Source organism: Ictidomys tridecemlineatus, chromosome 14 (genome assembly GCF_052094955.1).
Source record: "Ictidomys tridecemlineatus isolate mIctTri1 chromosome 14, mIctTri1.hap1, whole genome shotgun sequence".
In the NCBI taxonomy this organism is placed as follows: domain Eukaryota; kingdom Metazoa; phylum Chordata; class Mammalia; order Rodentia; family Sciuridae; genus Ictidomys; species Ictidomys tridecemlineatus.
In genome coordinates, this window is record NC_135490.1 from 2,979,564 (window position 1) to 3,000,734 (window position 21,171).

A 21,171-nucleotide genomic window follows, 5' to 3' on the forward strand; every position below is an offset into this window, starting at 1 on the left:
GGACAGGGGAGCCACAGGCTTCTAGAACATGGGGGCATGATCAGACTTCTGAGCAACTGTCACGATGCTGGTTAGAGACGGCGTGCTTCACAAGGAGCTGATACGGGTTGTTTTAGTGATACTTTTGCAGACTTAGTAGGAAATAAACCATGTGATTGTATGGTTTACAGGCAGTACTATGTAGGTCTGATTGAATTTGAAAGAGAACCACATCCATTAATCTTCAACTAGCCTGTTTCTTTCAAAACATGACACTATTCCTTGACAGTAATTACTTAAAGGTGGTTAACACTTTTCAGATATTGATGTGAGTTTATACACAAATGCAGTATCCTCAAAGCTATTAGGATATGAAGAATAGATAGTCCTCAGCACCAGTCCAAAAACAACTTTAAATCAAAGAAAAAAATCATTCTGTTCATCTATCTGTGTAAGGAGAACATTCTGTCCTCAAATTTTCTGATAATCTCCTACCGCTGAGTTCACCTACACTAACCACATGAAACTGAAACTCTCCACAAAGCATGTTTGTGCCCAGGTGTACTGAGGATTACAAATAAGAACATGAGCAGATGTGGCTTGGGAGAGTTTGGCTTCCAAACTAAACAATGTTGACTTACTTTATAATTCCACTTATAATTATTGCTTTTTAACTTAGAGCCTCCAGAGTTTATATTAACAATGATAGCTGCTTTATGACACACGAAAGAAAATTTAAAATCTCAGTGCCCAACAAGACTAAAGTAGACTCACTTCAGCCTCTATACTTAGTGTCACTAGCTCAATTCAAGCATGGTGCCTAAAATAAGCATTTCCTCTATTTTAGTTCAATCTTGTATTTTTTTTATTTCCACCCAAAACCAAGCTTTATAATGATAGCAAAATTCAAAGGTATCTACTACAAAATATGAAGACACAAAAACAAAACAAAATACCCACACTTTGCAAGGATGCAACAACAGTAACACCAAAATATTTCTGTGGTCACATATAACAAATTGGAATAAATTTAAATAAAAAACCTTCAACTTGGAGAGCAAAATTTTATGTCACGCAATTGCCTTTCCTCAGACCCTGATCAGCAACAGTACCAGAAAAGTTTCACACAACTCTTGGACATTGTGAGTGAACTCTTCACACTGAACAGTCAGTGATACAAGTACATTTATATCCAATATTTTCAAAACTTCCCTACCACACATCAACAAAAGGACAACCCAAGCAAGAAATTTCCCATTAATAACAGAAAACTTAAGAATATTTAGTGCTCGAAAATTTGGCAATTGTAGGAAATAGTGTTTTCCAACTGCCAATATTCATTACCCAACCACGCACACAGCAAGCTTCCTCCTAACATGGCTGACCCAGAGTGGCATGTCAGGTCATGGAGGCAGTGAGTGTGCGCACCGAGTGCAGTCTCCTACCTTCATACAGTGCCTTGAAGCCCTGGGCGCTCACTGCGAAGTCGGTAGTGAACCACAGAGTGAGGACAGACCCGGAGCTCACTATGGAGGACGGCAGCTGAAATCCCGACAGCCTAAAGTCAAAAGAAGAGGAACATGGTGAAGCAGAGCTTGGCTGAAGGGAGCATGGCACACTGAAAAGGCACACATTTTCCTGAAAACCGTACTTGATGAAGTCGTTTTAAGTCTTACCCATGCGGGATGCCGCAAAATACTTGGACAATCCACACGTGTGACTTTGCTAGTGACTGAACTGAAGCATGACCAAGCACCAGAGTTTGTTTACTTAAGTAACTTTTGAGGATACTTCTTGAAGCAATTATGCACCACTGTTCTGCCCGCAGGATGGGAAGCGACCACAGGAAGGCACAGCCCCCTTATTCAAGTTCCCCGTGACTTTGCATGTGCTTTGAATTCTTTCTTTCTCTCCTAAATTATTACTCTGCTAAATAAATTTTTGGCTTCTCTTGAGAGAAAAGCTTGTGCTGAGGTCAAAGGAATCCATCCTAATGTTCATTTTACAAGAAAATATCTTTTGGATTCTAAGTGGTTTTCATGATCACGACGCTTGGGTACATTTGAAAGTTTTAAGGATGACAAACCCAGAAATCTGTGTGAGGAGACTAGTATAGTAATTAATATGTACAGTACTTGAAAATTAACAGTTTTTCCAAAGCCCAAAGAGAGACTACATCAATTTATATTTTACCCAAAGTTTCCTAATTAAGTAGGTTTGTGTGCAGATATGTGCTAGAGGGTGGCCTGAGCTATGACGCAAAGGCAGTGTGCCTGCCTGTGTGCCCAGCAGCAGAACGCAGCCTGCCAGCACCCTGCGCTACTAAGTGCTCGTTACAGCTCCTCTAGGTGGTGGGATCCATGCTCTGGAGCCAATCGTCATGATTGATCGTGCACAAATAAAACAACAATGGATTAATGAAATTACAGAGCAAGCTTAAAAGCAGATCGGGGTTAAGTCACAGAATAATTGCACAAATTATGATGTTATTTATGATATGTTATTTTGTTGTTTACTATCATCATTTTGTGTCAATCACTTTAAGTTTTCTACATGGGTTTTATTTTTTTTAAAAAATCAATACTTCTTTAGTTTTACATGACTGTAATATACTGCTGCAATTTCTTATGAATCAATTTTAGTCATTTTCTTAATTGAAATACAAATAAAAGCCAAGTTATATATATTAAAATTTATGAGAAAACACGAAGATGGTACGAAACCAAGTAGTTGACTAATTACATTTCACTCTTGAAATGTTTGTGCTGCAGCCAGACACCGGGCAGTGCTCTGGGGAAAGGAGGCCACCAGCAGGGCGTAGAATAGTGCAGTTGGCCATCACCCCAGAGGCAAAGCAGTCACTCTGTGCTCGGGGAGGTGTCTCGAAGGAGAATTCTGAGTCTAAGCCATACCTTTGTAAATATAGACAGTATTATTCTATACTTTATATGGGAAGGCAGGAAAAAAAAAACAGAATAGCTCTACCAATTACGAAAACAAATTAAGTAAAATAGAAGGACACCGTCTACCCAATTGCAGGATCTACATCAGTGAAAATATTTGTTATTGGTGCTCTGGCCAAGGGATAAACCCATACAATATTTGCTATTATACAATAGATCAAAACCAAAAATCCAGGAAAAGACCTGTACAAATATGCCCAATTTGACAAAGGTATAAAAGCCACTTGGTAGAAGAGTTTGACAAATTAGGCTGGAACCATTGAATGGCCCTGCCAGTCTCCTGCAAAAAATGCCCGAGACCTTAGTCTAACACCTTTGGGACCATTAATTCAAGGTGGATCACCATCGTGAATGAAAATCTGTGACTTTAGAAAAATATAGGATAAAGTCTTCAGGGTCTGGTTCAGGGAAAGAGTTCTGAGACTTGACACCTGAATTAGAATCCAAATGAGTAAAAACTAATAAATTGGACAGTATAAAAATTTAAACACTTTCTGGAAAAGACCCTGTTAAGAAGATGAAAGACTGAAAAAAAACTGAGCAAACCCCACATCAGAAAACAGGTCAGGCCTCTAGAATATCTGTTAAACCTTCAAGGCTGGTCTGTGGAAGAACAGTAGCAATTAGAAGTTGGGAAAAGCCACAGATAATGACATCGCCCAGAGACACGAAGACGGCCAACATGTGAGAGGCTTCCTCTCACCAGCTGTGAGGACAGAGAGAAATAGCACTACACCACTCTACGGTGCCAGTGTAGGATGAAGACACAGTTGACCACTGATAGGGGGCTCCTGGGACCCAGAGGTGGTGCAGACACCCTGGAGAGGTGTCTGATTGTCCTACAGGCTAAACACACAGGTGCCCCCACCAGTACCCAGGCACCACTCTCCTGGCACACACCCAGCAACCCTTCCTGGGCCAGGGAGTTCTGTCCACACTGCACCCAGTCTGCACCCTGGGAATGTTATTTTACTGCAGCTTCCTAAGGTCTCTTTTCTGGGGTTAATGGTGAGGAGTATACAGAATTTCTCTGCAAAATTTATCATAAGCATATGTGAATCTATGATCATCTCACATTAAGCAGTTTAATTAAAAATACATTAGAACGTTAGCGTCTGAGAGACATCCAGGAAAACATTCATAAAAATGATAGTGACCAGCTTAGTAGAAAACCAACAGTTAGTATTTAAACACTTAAAAATGTCATTTATTTCCAAAATAATAACCAAAAAACATTGAGGATTTTTTAATTAGGCAATTGACCATTCTGAAGTTTTAAATCTCTATTAGAATAAGTTAGATAAAAAAAATCACATGACAGCACTGTAAAAAAACACAATTTTGTGTTCTCTTTACTTAATGAGTTTAGAACAGGGATTACGTTAAAGGACAGAGATTAAGGACAGCCACAATTGAACTACATTATCTCCGGTAAAAGCACCATGATGCTAAGGACTCTTAAAGGCAATGTCGGTGATGGGGTTAAAAGGAGCTCAGCAGGAACATGTGCAGACAAAACACATGTGCATGTGTTTCGCCTGCTGGAATGGAGTGGACTCAATCGTACCTGAGGGCAAAAGAATGCAATCTAACATGAATTGAGCAGGTTGGAGAAAGATGGGTCTCCAGCTGACCATGTCATGGTCATTAAAGAACTATGCTAAAGAGAGTTACCAAAACAAAAGAGAAGTCCATCAGCTGTCCTCTCTTCATTTTTCTTTATCAAATTGGTATCACCTACAACGTGTGAAAATTTGACCCCTTTCTTCATATGCTGTGACTTTAAAAGTTCGAATGAGAGAATTAAGGTGATGACATCTTGAAATTATTTGGGATGACCAGAGTGTACATGGAGTCACAAATGTCCACCTTTCTGTTGGTGGTCATTCCTTACCACCTGCCCAACAGACTCGCCTCCCCACACACAGCCTGGCCCCCTTAATCGGGGGCTGGCACTGAGAGTTGAGCTGTACGGGGTCTGAGTTTATGCTGTGGTCTCCACTATGGAAACCACACGTTTCACTCACAGCATCAGGCTTCTGTCTGAGGCTCTAGCTAAAATGTTTGCAAGAGGAAAAAGAGAACCGTTAGGAAAAGGAATTTGGTTTCAGGACAGTGACAACAGATCAATTTCATTCCTAGTTAAAAAAAAATAATAATGTATGGTTGGTGTCAGTCCAACCATGTCCCTCCTTTCTGTCTTTTCTACTTGCACCCCTGTTCTGTTGTCCTGTAGAATCTCATTTACTCTGTTTCCTCCTCCCCTCTACTTTCAGCAATGTGGGTAATTGACAGAGCACTCCTGTCAAAGGGGAGTGATGGCAGGGTAAAGCAGGAAGGACTGCTTAGCATTCTGAATTCTAGGACCTACATGTTCACTTGGCAGAAGCACAAGTTTCACAACTGAAGTTTATTCTTCCATTTTTCAAGAAATTACTAGGATGAATTGCTCCTAGTAATAGATCCAAACTACTTTGCAACGCATTATCATTTAAGATATTTAAATCACTAACGCCACTGCAATAATCTCAAATGTTAGAAGTGGTAATGCTACAGAGAAAAAGGCAAATTCAGTGATAAGCTCAGAGGACGAGAAGACCAGAGTAGGCATTGTTAATTTTCTGTAAATTAATGAGGGAGTTATGAATTCATTAAAGAGGTACACTTCAAAATTACACTTCGTATTTATTGCATAATCTACAGTGTTTGTGATTTGAAAATGTCAAATATATTTAAAACTACAGCTTAGTTAAAATGTCAAGTGCATATTTTAAGTAAATTGGGAAATACCACTAAGTTAAATCTTTTTTCTGAAATAATAATTGCTTTAAAGAAAATTTCTGTAAAGCCAAATGTTGCCAAACTGACATTAATCCTCAATATTTGGTAATATCATACTTCAGGACATATGGCAACATGACTATCCTCAAAATATAGCTTATGAAGACTTGGCCTAAGAAATTAATTTCCTCAAGAAGAGTTTTTTCAGCAAGATAGTACCCAGGGCTTGCACAAAAGCTTTTAAGACTGAGAAATAAGGACTCCACCAGGCAGTTCCTCCCACTATTAACTGAGAGCTTCATTAGATTTTTGTGGAATCCCCCACTCTGTACTGTGTTCATCTATTGGTCCCATTACATGTCATTTGGAAGAGTTCATGCCAAGGATAAAGTATGAGACTTAATGTTTTTCAAAAAGCTGTCCATGTTGTAGCTAATATTATTTTGACAATTATTATCCAAACAGCTTTGAGTCTGCAACTTACTATATGTTTTGTCTGAAGTACAATATTAGTTAATCTAGGTCTGTTTTTCATTCATTAAAATAATTAATTGAATGCCTACCAAAAGATAAATGTGCAGTTAACACATTTGCTGCATTCAAGAGACAATCTGAAGTGAAAGATTGGAAAACAAATAAGAACTTTCTAGAAGGAGGTAAGTGAAATAATCCACATTGATGGCTTGCAGCAGCTCTTCTACCTTCTCCACCCAGGTTTAGTTGGCCAAGACAGAACAAGGATACACAATGCTATGCATAGTCTTTGAACTTCCAACAGAATACAACATATAAAGCTCTCAACATCACTAACTTCCTTTTTGCATTTAGAGAAAAAAGGCAGGGGCAATATTTGGAGACAATATCTCTTTTAATCAGAGAGATGTCATCCAATAATGAACAATATATACTTTAAATTAAAAAATGTGCATTGTATGTCAGTGGAGTATTATCTAATTAAATGGGAAGGAAAGAGCACTGCCTCTAAATACAATGAATTATTTTGTGATAGAAACAACAATCAGGATCCCTGATCCATGTAGCAAGAAGACTGAAACTAATGTCTAGCCAGGATATCCAGAGTTGGGATAATCAACAAATACAATGTCTGCAAATTCAGAAGTGTGTACTTATGGTTATTAAATTCTCTGTAAAACAACAATTTAATTAACACCTTAAAGTTATTCAAGTTTGCAGATTAGAATGCTTCCTTGACTGGGTGTATGAATAGAAGGTATTCTTTTCTAAATTTCTTCTAATTAGTCATATATGGCATCAGAATGAATTTATGTATACACACAGAGCACAGTTTTCTGATTCACTTTTCTGGTTGTACACAAAGTAGAATCATACCATTTGTATAATCATACATGAACTTGGGGCAATGATGTCTCTTTCATTTCCCCCATCTTTCCTACCCCAGGTCTCTCACCATCTCTTTCCTACATTTTGCCAAATCCAAAGTGCCTCCATTCATCTCATTGCCATCCTCCATTATGAATCTGCATCCACTTATCAGAGAAAACATTCAACCTTTGTTTTGGGGGGATTGGCTTACTTCACTTAGCATGAAATTCTCCAACTCCATCCACTTACCTGAAAATGCCATAATTTTATTCTCTTTTAATGTTAATTAATATTCCATTGTGTATGTATGTATGTTATGTTATGTATGATATATAGTTTCTTTATCCATTCACCTACTGAAGGGCATCTAGGTTGTTTTCCACAGTTTAGCTTTTGTGAATTGAGCTGCTATGAACATTGATGTGGCAGCTTTGCTATAGTATGCTGTTTTTAAAACCTTTGGGTATAGCTGAGTCGAATGGTGGTTCCATTCCAAGTTTTCTACAGAATCTCCATTCTGCTTTCCAGATTGGTTGCACCAGTTTGCAATTCCTGCAGCAATGTATGAGTGTACCTTTTTCCCTACATCCTTGCCAACACTTATTGTTGCTTATATTCTTGATAATTGCCAATCTGACTGGTGTGAGATGAAATTTTAGAGTAGTTTTGATTTGCATTTCTCTAATTGCTAGATATGTTGAACATTTTTTAATATATTGGTAGACTGATTGTAAATCTTCTTTTGAGAAGTGTCTGTTCAGTTCCTTAGCCCATTTATTGTTGGTTTTGTGTGTGGGTGTGTGTTAAGTTTTTTTGAGTTCTTTATATATCCTGAAGGTTAGTGCTCTATCTAATGTGCATGTGGTAGAAATTTCCTCCCGTTCTGGAGGCTCTCTCTTTACCTCATTGATTGTTTCTTTTGATGAGAGGATTTTTAGTTTGAATCCATCCTATTTTTGATTCTTGATTTTATTTCTTGCACTTTAGAAGTCTTGTTAAAGAAATCAGGGCCTAATCCAATGTGATGAAGATTTGGGCCTATCTTTTCACCTTTGAAGTGCAGGGTCTCCGATCTAATTCCTAGATCCTTGATCCACTTGGAATTGAGTTTTGTTCATGGTGAGAGATAGAGGTTCAATTTCATTTTGCTGCATATGGATTTCCAGTTTTTCCACACCAATTGTTGAAGAGGCTATCCGTTCTCTAATGTATGTTGTTGGTGCCTTTGCCTCGTATGAGATAACTGTATTCATGTAGATTAGTCTCTGTGTCCTCTATTCTGTAAAATGGTCTACATATCTATTTTGGTGCCAGTACCATGCCACTTTTGTTACTATAAATCTGTAGTATAGTTTAAGGTCTGGTATTGTGATCCTCCTGTTTCACTCTTCTTGCTAAGGATTGCTTTGGCTATTCTGGGTCTCTTATTTTTTCCTAATTGATTTCATGATTGCTTTTTCTGTTTCTATAAGGAATGACATTGGAGTTTTAATTGGAATTGCATTGAGTCTGTATATGTCTTTTGGTAGTGTGGCTATCTTGAGTATATTAATTCTGCCTATCTAAGAACATGGGAGATCACTCCATTTTCTAAAGTCTTCTTCAATTTCTTACTGTAGTGTTCTGTAGTTGTCATTGTAGAGGTCTTCACTTCTTCTGTTAGATTGATTTGCAAATGTTTGGTTTTTTGAGGCTATTGTGAATGGAGGATTTTTCATAATTTCTCTTTCAGAGGATTTATCACTGATGCATAGAAATGCACTTGATTTTTAGCATTGATTTTATACCCTGCTACTTTGCTGAATTCATTTACTAATGGAGTTTTCTAGTGGAATTTATTGAATCCTCTAAGTATAGAATCATGTTGTTGGAAAATAGTGATAGTCTGAGTTCTTGTTTTCCTATTCATATCCCTTTAAGTTTTTTTTTTCTGCTATCTAATGGCTCTGCCTGGAGTTTCAAGAATGATATTGGATAGAAATGGTGAAAGAAAGAGGGCTTCCTTGTCTTCTTCCAGTTTTTAGAGGGAATGCTTCCAATTTTTCTCCATTTACAATGATGTTGGAATTGAATTTAGCATAGAGAGTTATTACAATGTTGAGGTATGTTCCAACCACCCCAAGTTTTTCTAGTGCTTTGAACATGAAAGGATGCTATAATTTTTCAAATGCTTTCTCTACATCTGTTGATATAATTATATGATTCTTTTCTTTAAGTCTATTGATGTGATGAATTTCATTTATTGATTTCTGTATGTTGAACCCACCTTGCATCCCTGGAATGAACCCCACTTGATCACAGCGCACTATCTTTATAATTTTTTATGCAATTTTCCAGAATTTTATTGAAAATTTTTGCATCTGTTTGTCAGGGATATTGGTCTGAAATTTTCCTTGCTTGATGCTTTCTTTGCCTGGTTTTGGAATCAACTAGCCTCATAGAATGAGTTTGAAGGGCTCCCTCCTTTTCTATTCATGAATAACTTGAGGAGTGTTGGTATTAATACTTCTCTGAAGGTCATGTAGAACTCAGCTCTGAGTTGGTCTGGGTTCTTTCTTAGTTGGTAGGCTTTTCATGGCATCTTCTATTTCATTGCTTGAAATTGATCTGTTTAAATTGTGTATGTTCTCCTGATTCACTTTGGGCAGATCATATGCCTCCAGATATTTTTCTGTGTCTTTGATATTTTCTATTTTACTGGAGAATAAATTTTAAGAATAGTTTCGAATTGTCTTTTTTATATAAATAGTGTCCGTCATGATATTTCTTCATTACAAATTTTAGCAATTTGAGTTTTGTCTCTCCTTTTCATTAGGGTGACTAAGAATTTATCAATTTAATTTATTTATTCAAGGAACCAGCTTTTTGTTTTGTCAATTTTTTCAATTGTTTTCTTTGTTTCTATTTCATTGATATTAATTATTTCCTGATTTCTACTACTTTTGGTGTTGATTTTTTCTCTTTCTAGGGCTATGAGATGTAATACCAGGTCGTTTGTTGACTTTTTCTTCTTTTAATGAATGAGCTTGATGCAATGAACTTTCCTCTTAGCACTACCTTTATAGTGTCCCAGAGATTTTGTTATATTCTATCAGAGTTCTCATTTACTTCTAAGAATTTTTTTTGTGTGTCTTCTCCCTGATGTCTTCTGTTACATAAGCATCATTCAATAGAATATTATTTAGTCTTCAGGTGTTGGAGTATCTTCTATTTTTTATTTTATCATTGATTTCTAATTTTATTTCATTATGGTCTGATAGAATGCAGGGTAGTATCTCTATTTTTTTATACTTGCTAAGACTTGCTTTGTGGCACAACATTTGGTCTATTTTAGAGAAGAATCCATGTGCTGCTGAGAAGAAAGTGTATTTACTCATTGATGGATGAAATATTCTATATATGTTGGTTAAGCCTAAATCATTGATTATATTATTGAGTTCTATAGATCTATACAGTGGTGAGAGAGGTGTGCTAAAGTCACCCAGAATTATTGTATTGTGATCTATTTTATTTATGAAATTGATAAGGGTTTATTTAACATACATAGATGCCCCATTGTTTAATGCATAAATATTTACAATTGCTGTATATGTATGGTTCCCTTAAGCAGTATGAAATGTCCTTCATTACCCTTTCTTTATCCTTTTATCTTTTCTTTGCTTTGAAGTCCACTTTATCTGATATGAGGTTGAAAACACAGTCCATGTGAGTAATATGTTTCTTCCCATCCTTTCACTGTCAGTCTGTGGATGTCTTATGGGCTGAGTCTCTTGAAAGGAGCATATTGTTGGGTCTTTTTTTAAAAAAAAATCCAATCTGCCAGTCTATGTCTTTTAATTGATGAGTTTAGGCCATTCACATTCAGGGTTATTATTGAAATATGTTTTCTATTCCTGGTCATATTGGTTTATTTTTGGTTTTTAATTTTACTTGTTTCTCCATTGATTGGTCTTTCTTTTATTATAGTTCCTTGTTTTGATGATTTTTCTTATTGTTTTTTATTTTTCTTCTCATGGAGTATTTATCAAGAATATTTTGTAGTGCAGGCTTTCTTGTTGTAAATTCTTTTAACTTTTGTTTTCATGTAAGGTTTTTATTTTGTCATCAAATATGAAGCTTATTTTGCTGGATGTAAGATTCTTGGTTGGCATCCATATGCTTTCAGAGCTGATACATGTTGTTTCAGGATCTCCTAACTCTGAAGGTCTGGGTTGAAAATCTGCTGAGATCTGTATTGGTTTCCCTCTATAGGTAGTCTGAAACTTTTCTCTTATGGTTTTTAAAACTCTATCATTATTCTGTGTGCTAGACATTCTCATTATAATGTGTCTTGGCATAGAACTGCTATAACTTTGTACATTATGTGTTGCTTTTGATTTTCCAATTTATTCTTCGTGTTTGGAAAACTTTCTGATATTATTTCATTGAAAAGACTGTGCATTCCTCTATCTTGATAAATCTTAGATTTGGTCTTTTGATAATATTCCATAATTCATGGTTTCTTAGGATCTACATTGTGTGGTCAACTTTGTTTTCATGACTGTATATTTTGTCTCCTTGTCTTAGATTCTGTCTTCCAAGTGATTTATTCTGTTGGTGATACTTTCTATCGAATTTTTTATTTGGTTTATTGTTTTCTGCATTCAAAGGATTTCAGTTTGTTTGTATTGTTTTTCATAATCTCTATCTCTTTCTTGAGTAATCTTTTGCTACCTGTATTTGCTCTGTTACGTCTTTGTTGGAGTGATCAATTGTTGCCTCTTATATTTGCTCTCTTATATCATTCTTTAATTTGCAAATCATTTTAATTATGTACATTCTGAACTCCTCTGACATTTCATCTACTGTGCTGTCAATGAATTCTATGATTGTCTCATCTTGGTTTGTTTTGGACACTTTCTTCCCTTGTTTTTTCATGTTGTCCATGTGTCTTCCTCTCTAGCAGTGTGAATTCAAGATATTACAGTTTCTACCCTATATCCTTGTAGTATCCCTGCAGGTTACTAGTACCTTACTTTTAAGGGGGAGATCAATATTCACAGTACCCAATGCAAACAATATGCAGCTTTAAATCAAAGAGCTCCTACACATTATAGTTTTGTCACAATAAAGAGAAAAGTATATTTGATTATTATCTACAATATAGAAAGTAGGTGAGAATAAGGGTTTATGGTTCATAATGGTGAACAGGGAGAGAATGGGAGGGTATAGAATGTGATGTTTATGAGGTAGGATGTGAGGATATAGACAGATTATAGGAAGCATGAAAGAGGAATCAAAAGAAGTTGGCTGTTAGTAGGAGAAAAAAGAGAAAGAGGCAACCCCATGAAGTCTCTCCTCTTTTGCCTCTGCAACAAGATGGCGTCCAAGAGCACACCTAGTAGGGATACCTCTGGTGCTACCAGGACTGCAGGGACCTTGGTGATGGTCTTCCAGGTCCTTGTTGTTGTGCCTAGATGGAAGCGGCCATCTCCCTCGCTGGTGGTGGCCATAGTATTTAACCTGTAGGTACCTTGATGTTGGCCCCAGACAGTGTTCCCAGGTGGAAGTTGCCCAAATAAAGATGGCAGAGATAGCAGCAGAAGTAACCCAAGATGGTGGCAGAGTTGTCCCAAGATGGAGGCAACCATTTTCAGAGATGGGGCTGCAAAGGCAGGCCATGCAATGGCATTGGGCAGTCTGTCCGGTGATGCAGCTGCCTCCAGGCCCTGTCTGTTGTCCCATGGTGGAGGTTACCACATAGGGAGGGCTATGGCAGTGGCTGCAGTGTTTCAAGATGGAGGTAGTCTTGGGGGGAGCCATTAGTCGATGGATAGGAAGCTGCAGCACAGCTCTGGTCATCCTCTCTGCACAGCAGCAAGTGGGCACACAGGGTGAGCTTTCCCACCTCCAGCAAGGCAGTGAATGGGGTCTAAAAGATATTCTTTACTACAGTAGAATTTTAAGTAGTGCAGGGCATCAGCTATCACTGGACACCAGGAATTTCAACATTTGTATCTTATAAAGAGAAGTATCTTATAAAGATACTTAGTGAGGGGCCATGTTGTGCATAGAGTGTCATGGACTGTACGTTTGTCCCCACTCATCTCTCTTCCAAGCTAGTGGTCCTGCTATTGACCATCCCAAGGTGGCTTGTCCACTGGGATGAAAAATTGTGATACTAAGTTTTTCCTTCTTTAAAATCCCTTCATAATTTAGAAAACTTATTGACATCCCTGTATTCAGAGAAGAATCACCATTGAATATAATGAACAAAGAATGAATTTGTAACTTTCGAGTCCAAAACAGATTCTTGAAATTCAGTGCCTCAAAAGCTGTATTTGTTTGATGAATATTTATTTTAAATAGATTTTCAGGGATTAAGGCTCATGTTACAAATTGTAAAATTTTAAGAAAATCAGGTCATATCCCTCCTCTGGGGACTCAATGAGGCTTGCCTGGTGTAGGGATGAGACAGTTTGGATGACAGGAAGTGAGTTTGTCCCCAAGAGAACATGAAGACAGGACCCTGGGGAGAACAGAAGGTCTAGAACCAGATGTGGCAGGGACTTCTAACTGAGGAAAAGTTCTGGGAGGTCAAAACCCTCCTGGAAACTCCCTCCTGCCAGGGCTGAGTGGTGACAATGGAGTCACACAGTTGCCATGTCTGGAGTCAAGCCTTTCTGAGTCCAGATCAGTGTGCAGAGACCATAAACAGGCTTCTAAGTCCAAAAAAGTAAGGATGCCCAGAGGATGCTCACACCTGAGAAAGGTGGGCGACATTGCCCTGGGGCACATCTGGCTGGTTCTGGAAAGACTGGAGGCCACAAGGGTGGCTCTCCTGTGCCAGGAACAGCAGAGGGTGATCTGGGACCCAGTGCCTCTTCTCCCCACTGCTCTGGGCCACCCAACACTCTCTGGCAAGCCAGCAGGGAAGGGGGACTAAAGAAGGCAAAGTCCAAAAGACAGTCAAAGACGCCCTCCACTTCAGTGGCCACGTGTGGCCTTGGCCAGAGGGGAGGTGCCATCGTCTGGGAAGAGGTGCAAGGTGAAAGCACCGTAATTACCTTTTTAAAGTAGCATATTCTTCTACATTTTAATTTCGGATCTTGTGGATATAGTGCCTAGTACACTCGTGTATTTCTCTGCTCTGTTCAACATGTCCCTTGTAAAAATTAACATAAATATAACAGATAAAATGGATGAATCTATACACAGATCCATGGTTCATCCATTGCAGAGTTCTGGTTCTAACACACGTTTTGCCAAGACTGCCATTTAATGTAACCTCTCTTGGGCACAGATGAGTTGAACCCCTCGTATTTCTTTTAAATCTGGGTTTTTACACTGTCTGAGCTCCTTGATGAATGGCTTGCGTGACCCTGCAGGAGAGCCTCCCGTAGACCCTGCCTTGGAAGTCTCCCTCTGTTGTTGTCACTAAGACGTCCACGTTCCACATCTTGCGTACCCATTAGACCATCCGGAGGTGACTGTGGTGGGTCTGCCTGGTTTGGTTTTCTCCTTTCCCAAGTCCTCTCAGCATCAGCCTGAGTCTGCCTTGGCACAGCCATGTGCTCCTCCATCACAGCCCTTGGAGCAGCTCTGACTGTAACTTAGTAGACGGAGAAAAGTCTAGAGGCAAAACACGGTGGGAAGTTGCACATTTACAAAGCCCAAGAAAAACTCTGTTCCCTGGTATTTGTCCACTTAGCCACACATTCTAAACATGGTTCAACTTGACACAAAGAAAACTCAGGATGTCTCTGGCCAGACAGCTGCCTCTGTCACTGTGGAGATGCCTTTCTATCTGGCTCTTAGGAGCACCAGAAAGCAATTCCAGGTAGCAATTCCTTATCTACTGTGTAAGCCAGAGCTCAGAAGGAATCCCTGGCCCTTCAAAGTGGTTTTCCACACCCATTTCTGAAATAAGTCCCTGTATCTAGGGGATGTGTGTATCTCTCTGTGTGTCTGTGGATGTATAGACATAGAAGCGATTTTCCTATGGTAAATTAGAAAGGAAATGATGGGGTCTGTAGTCATAATGCCCATCTGTACAAGTTGCTTTAAAAATAAGGAAAAAAAGCTCAGGACATTTTAGAATTGAAAATAGTCTATTAAAGATCCTAAATAAGTTTAAAATTTTGTTATTTTCTTCCTTATTTATTTTTGATACAAGAGTACATATTTTGGGTGTACAACATGATATTTACACAAAGAGTGAAATGATTACTATCATTTTTTTCATATATATGTATAAAATTGGCAGAACTCTTAAAATATTGAAATTATTGAAGGGAGAGACAGTTAAGTATACAATGCACAATTTAATGTATCATAAGTTCTGCAGAGAGACAGATAATTACACTCTAAAAGAATCATGCATCTGTTATATGAATGTGTTTGGTTTTATCTTGGAACTACTAGGAGATGTGAAGTAGCTCCTTTAATTTCTTGAAAGTGAGAGCACTGTACCCACTGCTCCTCATAATATTGGTCTCACTGCTTTCCAAATGCTTTGTGTGTATGCCATGTAGATACACAAACATGCATACATGTGCATGTGTGCATAGTATATCTCCCTAGGATGAAGAAAACACTCATCATTCATGTGAACCCATTTTATAAGCCAGATAAATTTGGCATTCTGCCTCCTAGAAATTTTCAGAAATAGATCAGCCTATAGAATGTATAGAATCCACATGGGATCAGAAAATTACAAAATAATTGAGCTCAATGCATTACAGAAGGACTGGGTGTACTTTGGTGGAGAAGGCAGAGACAGTGTAGGCGTAGAGGCTAGAGAGGGGGATGGATGCAGAGAAAGGGTGGTCTTGTGCTGAGTTCCCAGAGCATCTGGTCTCCAGGTTCCCAAACTGCAGGAGGACATGAGCATGCTCACTGGGGCTCATGGCCATACACTGAGATTGCAGGACGTCTGAGGCCTGGGATACAGATCGTGTGTGTTGTAGCATCTCTGTGACCCCCACCAGAACCACAACCCATGGCATGTGTCAGTATGAAGGCCTGCCCCACTGGGTTGAGCTCTGTGGGTAAGAGTCCTCTTCTTCCAAAGGCTCACATGGTAGGGGCCTGTCAACTAACAGACACGGGAGAGCAGAGGCAAACGGAGCCTGCAGTTAGATGCACACTGACAGTCACTGTTCCTGATGGCCATGCCGGAGGAGCCAGACATGCAGAAAGAGCCAGGTGTCTCCAACAATCAATCTACCTTTTAACGCTTGGAAACTGGTTTATAAATAACATGGAGAACACTGGTCACCCCCACAGAAGCCATGTCACTGTCTGTCCCATGTGTCCCCCAGCTTCCCTCCTAAGAGAGCTTCTGCCTTTTCTCCTGAGGCCAGCCCAGCATTGCTCATGCTGTCTGCAGGAGCTCGGAAGAGACATTTTCTGAAGTTATGTCTTCTGTTTGGGTGCTTTTAAAAAAAATTCAAAATGAAACCAACTGCACTTGGATTCAACTTATGGCTTTTCCCCCCAAGAGGGCTTCATTGTTATAGGCTCTTTGCTCAGTCACATGAGCCATGGCTCACATCATGCCCCCCACAGGTCACTCTCCCAAGTCCTGAGAGGACCCTCATCCTGTCGTAGTGACTCAGTACACATGGCACTTCTCAGTTTGCATTAAGCAAGAATTCCCTCCTGTGGGATTCCACTCTCTGCTAAACACTACTCTCCAATAAAAGTGCCTCTGGAAAAAAACATAAATTTTCCCCAAATTGTATTCTAGACATATTTGCCAAGAATTAATTCCACCGATGCTTTCTATCCATGCAGCAAGTTATTTTGAGAAAGTTGTTTCACAATTACAGTTTCTGTAATACACTATTGGAAGCAAAAATCTAAACAGATTTTGCCCCCAAGCATGAAATAATATCCTCTTGATATGGTTTTATTATGACAATAGAATAGCACCATTTATAAATTACATTAGGACAGTCAGAGTGTTTCCCCAGATCTCACAGATGTGATTGCAATTGCTTTCCTGCACTCTCATCCTCCACTCTGGAGCCTCTGTGTTATCAGCTGCAGCTCCACCTGAGTGATAAGGATCCATAAATTGTCTTTCTAGTGCAAAAGCCATTAGGAGGATTTTTATATCAAGATCTCGTTACAATCTGTTTTCTTGCAGATATGCCACTTTTCCATGTTAAGATTTTAGATAAGCCCTGTGCTACTTTAGAATAACTCACAGGGCTCCCATGGTATTTTCTCCTCTAGGAGTTGGTCTGTTTAGTACTAATCGAATATACAGCGTGGCTGTGAGGAATGAGGTGAGGCCCTGATTTCCCCATGGGCAAGTGAAGGGACTAGGCGGTGACCCCCCTAGAGCTTATTCCAACTTATGTTTTTTCACAGTCATAGTAACATTAAGAAAATGGTAAAATGGTTCCAAGATGTTAAATAACAACATGCAAATTTATCTCATGGTGGTATCTGACAAAGCATCTTTTTAAATTGAACTTTGTTCTTGTAACCTGTGTACAATTGAAACCAGAATCCAACAGTTAAGGGGAGTCCGTTGCATTAAAAATCCCACTCAAATACACTCAAACACACACACACACACACACACACACACACACACACGAAGGAGAAAAAGAGAAAAATGGAGCAGGAAGGAGAAAGGCTAGATGCAGAATGACTCTGAATCACTGTACACTTATGTAGAATGTGTCACACTGTGTATGATGCCTGACCCTGAGGACACACCAGCCCTCAGCCCCGTTTCGGGTTTCTTCTTGAATCTTCCCACTGTAACTCTGTAGGGGTCTTTGCCTGGTGAAAACAGAGGCCAACTGGGAAGGATGGGGACAACCCCACAGAAACAGGAACTGGGCATCATGACAATAGGATCCCACAATTTCTTCCAAAAACTCTGAGGCCAAACATGTGGGGGTCTGGTACAGATTAGAAATGTGGCAAATGTTTACTGTATTCATGAAATGAACATATACAAGAAAGTTCTGGAAAATAATTCTGCAATAGTCTTGGTGCGAAAATTGAATTTATGTGAATTTTAAAATATTTCAATATTATGTGTCAAATTGGTAAAGGGGAACTATTTTAGATAAACACCTTTCTTTTAAAGGCCATAAACACAATCCACTTTTATACACTCCTTTATATTTGCTGATGTGTTCTGTAAAAACACCTGAAAACCCCAGTGAATTTCACAGACTGGAGTACACAGGGCCACGACTCCAATCCAGAAATATTGTCTGTTGGGTAAAATAACCAGAACCTAATTATTTGTATGAAACAAATTCTTAGTAAAACATACACAGATCACAAAGCTTGGTTAGCATATTCTGAGAAACTTGGAAAAATAAAACTTGAATTCAAAAATTTCATCACATAACCTCAGGACCTGGGCTGTTCCTCCTTGTAGCTGTTTCTCAAGCCCAAGCCCAAGACCAGGGCAGCCTAAGTCACTTATTGCAACGATGGCTTGCAGAATTTCCTTCCCTGACTACGAACTGAGTGATTATATAGGTCAAAGTAATTTTCACATTGTATTGATTTTCTAGCACAGGAGCTGTGCACAAAGAAATACCAATGCACACAAAACAGTCAATCTTGGGCAGCATTTACTAAATGCCACTTGCTCTTATGGTTGGTGAATGCCACATTCTCATGAAACCCTTCAAATAGCCAAGACCTAGAGACTGATGGCATCTAGGTTCACAGGTGAAGAGACCATGCCTCCGAGGGATCCGTAAAGTCCTGGCGACCACACAGGTGGTGAGTTCCAGAGACAATATGCAAACTGGCCAGCTCTCCCCAGTGCCAAGGCTTTTACCTCCTGGGGGCTCAGGGGGTACTTCAAGCAGGGCCACAGAGGTCATGACAATAGGTAAGTAGATGGTAATTTTGCCTGTAGATTGGAGATTAACCAATAACATGGGCTTTATCACCATGGAATATACAGTTAATCAAATTGTTGAACTGAAATCATTGTGGCAATTAATGACAGAAGAATCAAAATTTGAACAAGGGAGAGGGAGTACATTTGGGGGGCAATCCTCTGTGAAGTTAGTGCCTTGGCTGCAGAGCAGTTGGGGGCAAGAGAGAGGACCACCCGCTGCCACCCATCCATCAGCTTCCAGCACTGCAGGCGTGGCGTGCAGCACACTGAAAATGGTGAATGGCAAATTTAATAAAGCCAATTCCCTTCTCTTGACTTTATTTGTTAAAGGGAAATGGACGTGCTTCGTCTTCTTTATGCTCAAATCTGCCCTTGCTGGAATAGCTAAAACTTTCTCATTTATAGTCATTCAGCTGGCAAGTGAATATGTAAAATTCCCATCTTTTGATTGAAAAACACTATTTATTCCTGCACCCTTATGAATTTAAAGATGGAGTTTAAAATTTGCATACATTTACCTCTCTCTTTTACAAGATAGAGTCCTGGAGATCCTGGAGGGAAGAAAGAGGAAAGATAGACTGAAACATACAGCACATGGGCACAGAGACTTGGGTTAGCGACACGGCGAGCGTGAGAGGACTGGGAAGGAGACGGGAAAGATGCAAATGAGGAGACTCTTTTGACTGTGGGCCCAAGGAGATCTTTTCTCTCTCGAATCTCAGAATTAAAAGCTTCAATTCCTCACAAATAAAGACAAGCCACTTTAAATATGTGGACCTGCGGACACCAAATCTGAGTATCTGGCAGCAGTTGGACAATTCCCCACTCAGCCCCATGCCTGTGGATCCCACCACACCACGACCCCACTGCTCCTCTGAACAGAATAAGCAACAAACCCCAGAAATAAGAATACCAAAATCCAGGGAAGAAGCTAGGTTGTTCTGCCCCACCTTGAAGGGGGGCCCTAAATGGACTAGAACAGAAAAAAAGGAGGCAGCAAATGCAACATTTCTACCACTTACATATGAGAAATAGCGAATGTGAATCACAACAAACACAATCACCCTCATCCTCGGAAAAGTAAACCTTGGGGAAAAAAAACCCTGCGTTTATCATTAATGTCTTTACTATACCTACACGTCCCCAAACTGGAGGCTCATAACAAATTTAGGCACTTCTTTCATGAGAAACATAAAATGCAGCGTCATGGAGTATTGAGTTTTTTTTAAATTATTAAACTCAAACTTAGGGCTGTAGAATGTGGTATCCCTCTGATATTGAGTCACAGGATTTGGGGTTGGATGTGAGGTATGCCCCCAAAGCTCCTATTAGCCAGTGCAGGAATGTCCAGGGGTAAAGTGACCAGATTATGAGAGCTGTAACCCAGGCAGCTTTGGTGGATTGATAACTTGAAGAGCTGCATGATGGATGGTAACTACAGGCAGGGGAGGCTGGGGGAAGGGGGTCGCTGCGGGTGTGCAGGGTTCACGTTTGTCCCTGCGTCTCTGTCTCCCTTGCTCTCTCGACTTCCAGGTGCATGGCAATGGGGGCAGCCAACCGCGAAGGGACCCCTACCAAAATGGGGGTCAGGTAAACTTTTCCTCCTCTCAGTTGTGCTGCCAGGGATTTTGGTCGTAGTGAGGAAACAGACTAACATATCTACCTCCCGGTGGTGATTCTGACACCTACAAAACTGAAAAGGGCATCAAGAACACAAAGTAAATCCCAGGAGACATTTTCCTGGAGATGCCCACAGACTGGCTGTCACCAGGTCTAAACCACGCGAGGTGGGAGTTCACGTGACTTTGCTGCACGGACACCAGCTTCCTCACAAGTTCTGAGCATTCTCACTGGCATCATTGGTCCAGGCACAGGGGACCTGGAACATGAACCCTCACAGGCCAGCCTCTGGAAACTCAGGCTGTCAGCTACTCGATGACACGGGGGTGACTAATGAAAGCTGGCGTCTCTTGGGGGGAAATTCACACCTCAGCAGGATCTGGGCCTTGGGTAACTCTAAAGGACCGGGCTCCAGGTGTTGCTGACAGGCAGGGAGAGGTGTGTGTGTGTGTGTGTGTGTGTGTGTGTGTGTGTGTGTGTGTGTGTGTAGTTGTACCTGCTTGGAAAAGAGGCACCTTGGCCTTGAGACTAGAATGAAACCATCACTGAGAGCTCAACTAGACCACAGAAGAAGACTGAGAGCCCAGGACAGCCTCAGGGCACCGTGTACCTCCA

General features: G+C 39.9%; 1 protein-coding gene across 2 annotated transcripts in view; it reads right to left on the minus strand.

Moving 5' to 3' along the window:
* Positions 1-21,171, minus strand: part of Csmd1 (CUB and Sushi multiple domains 1) — a 1,629,066-nt gene that overhangs the window by 1,125,921 nt on the left and 481,974 nt on the right. For both annotated transcript variants that reach the window (XM_040292009.2, XM_040292008.2), the window contains exon 3: positions 1,425-1,537. In XM_040292009.2, the coding sequence (XP_040147943.1) occupies positions 1,425-1,537 (113 nt within the window). The remainder of the gene's footprint in view (positions 1-1,424; positions 1,538-21,171) is intronic.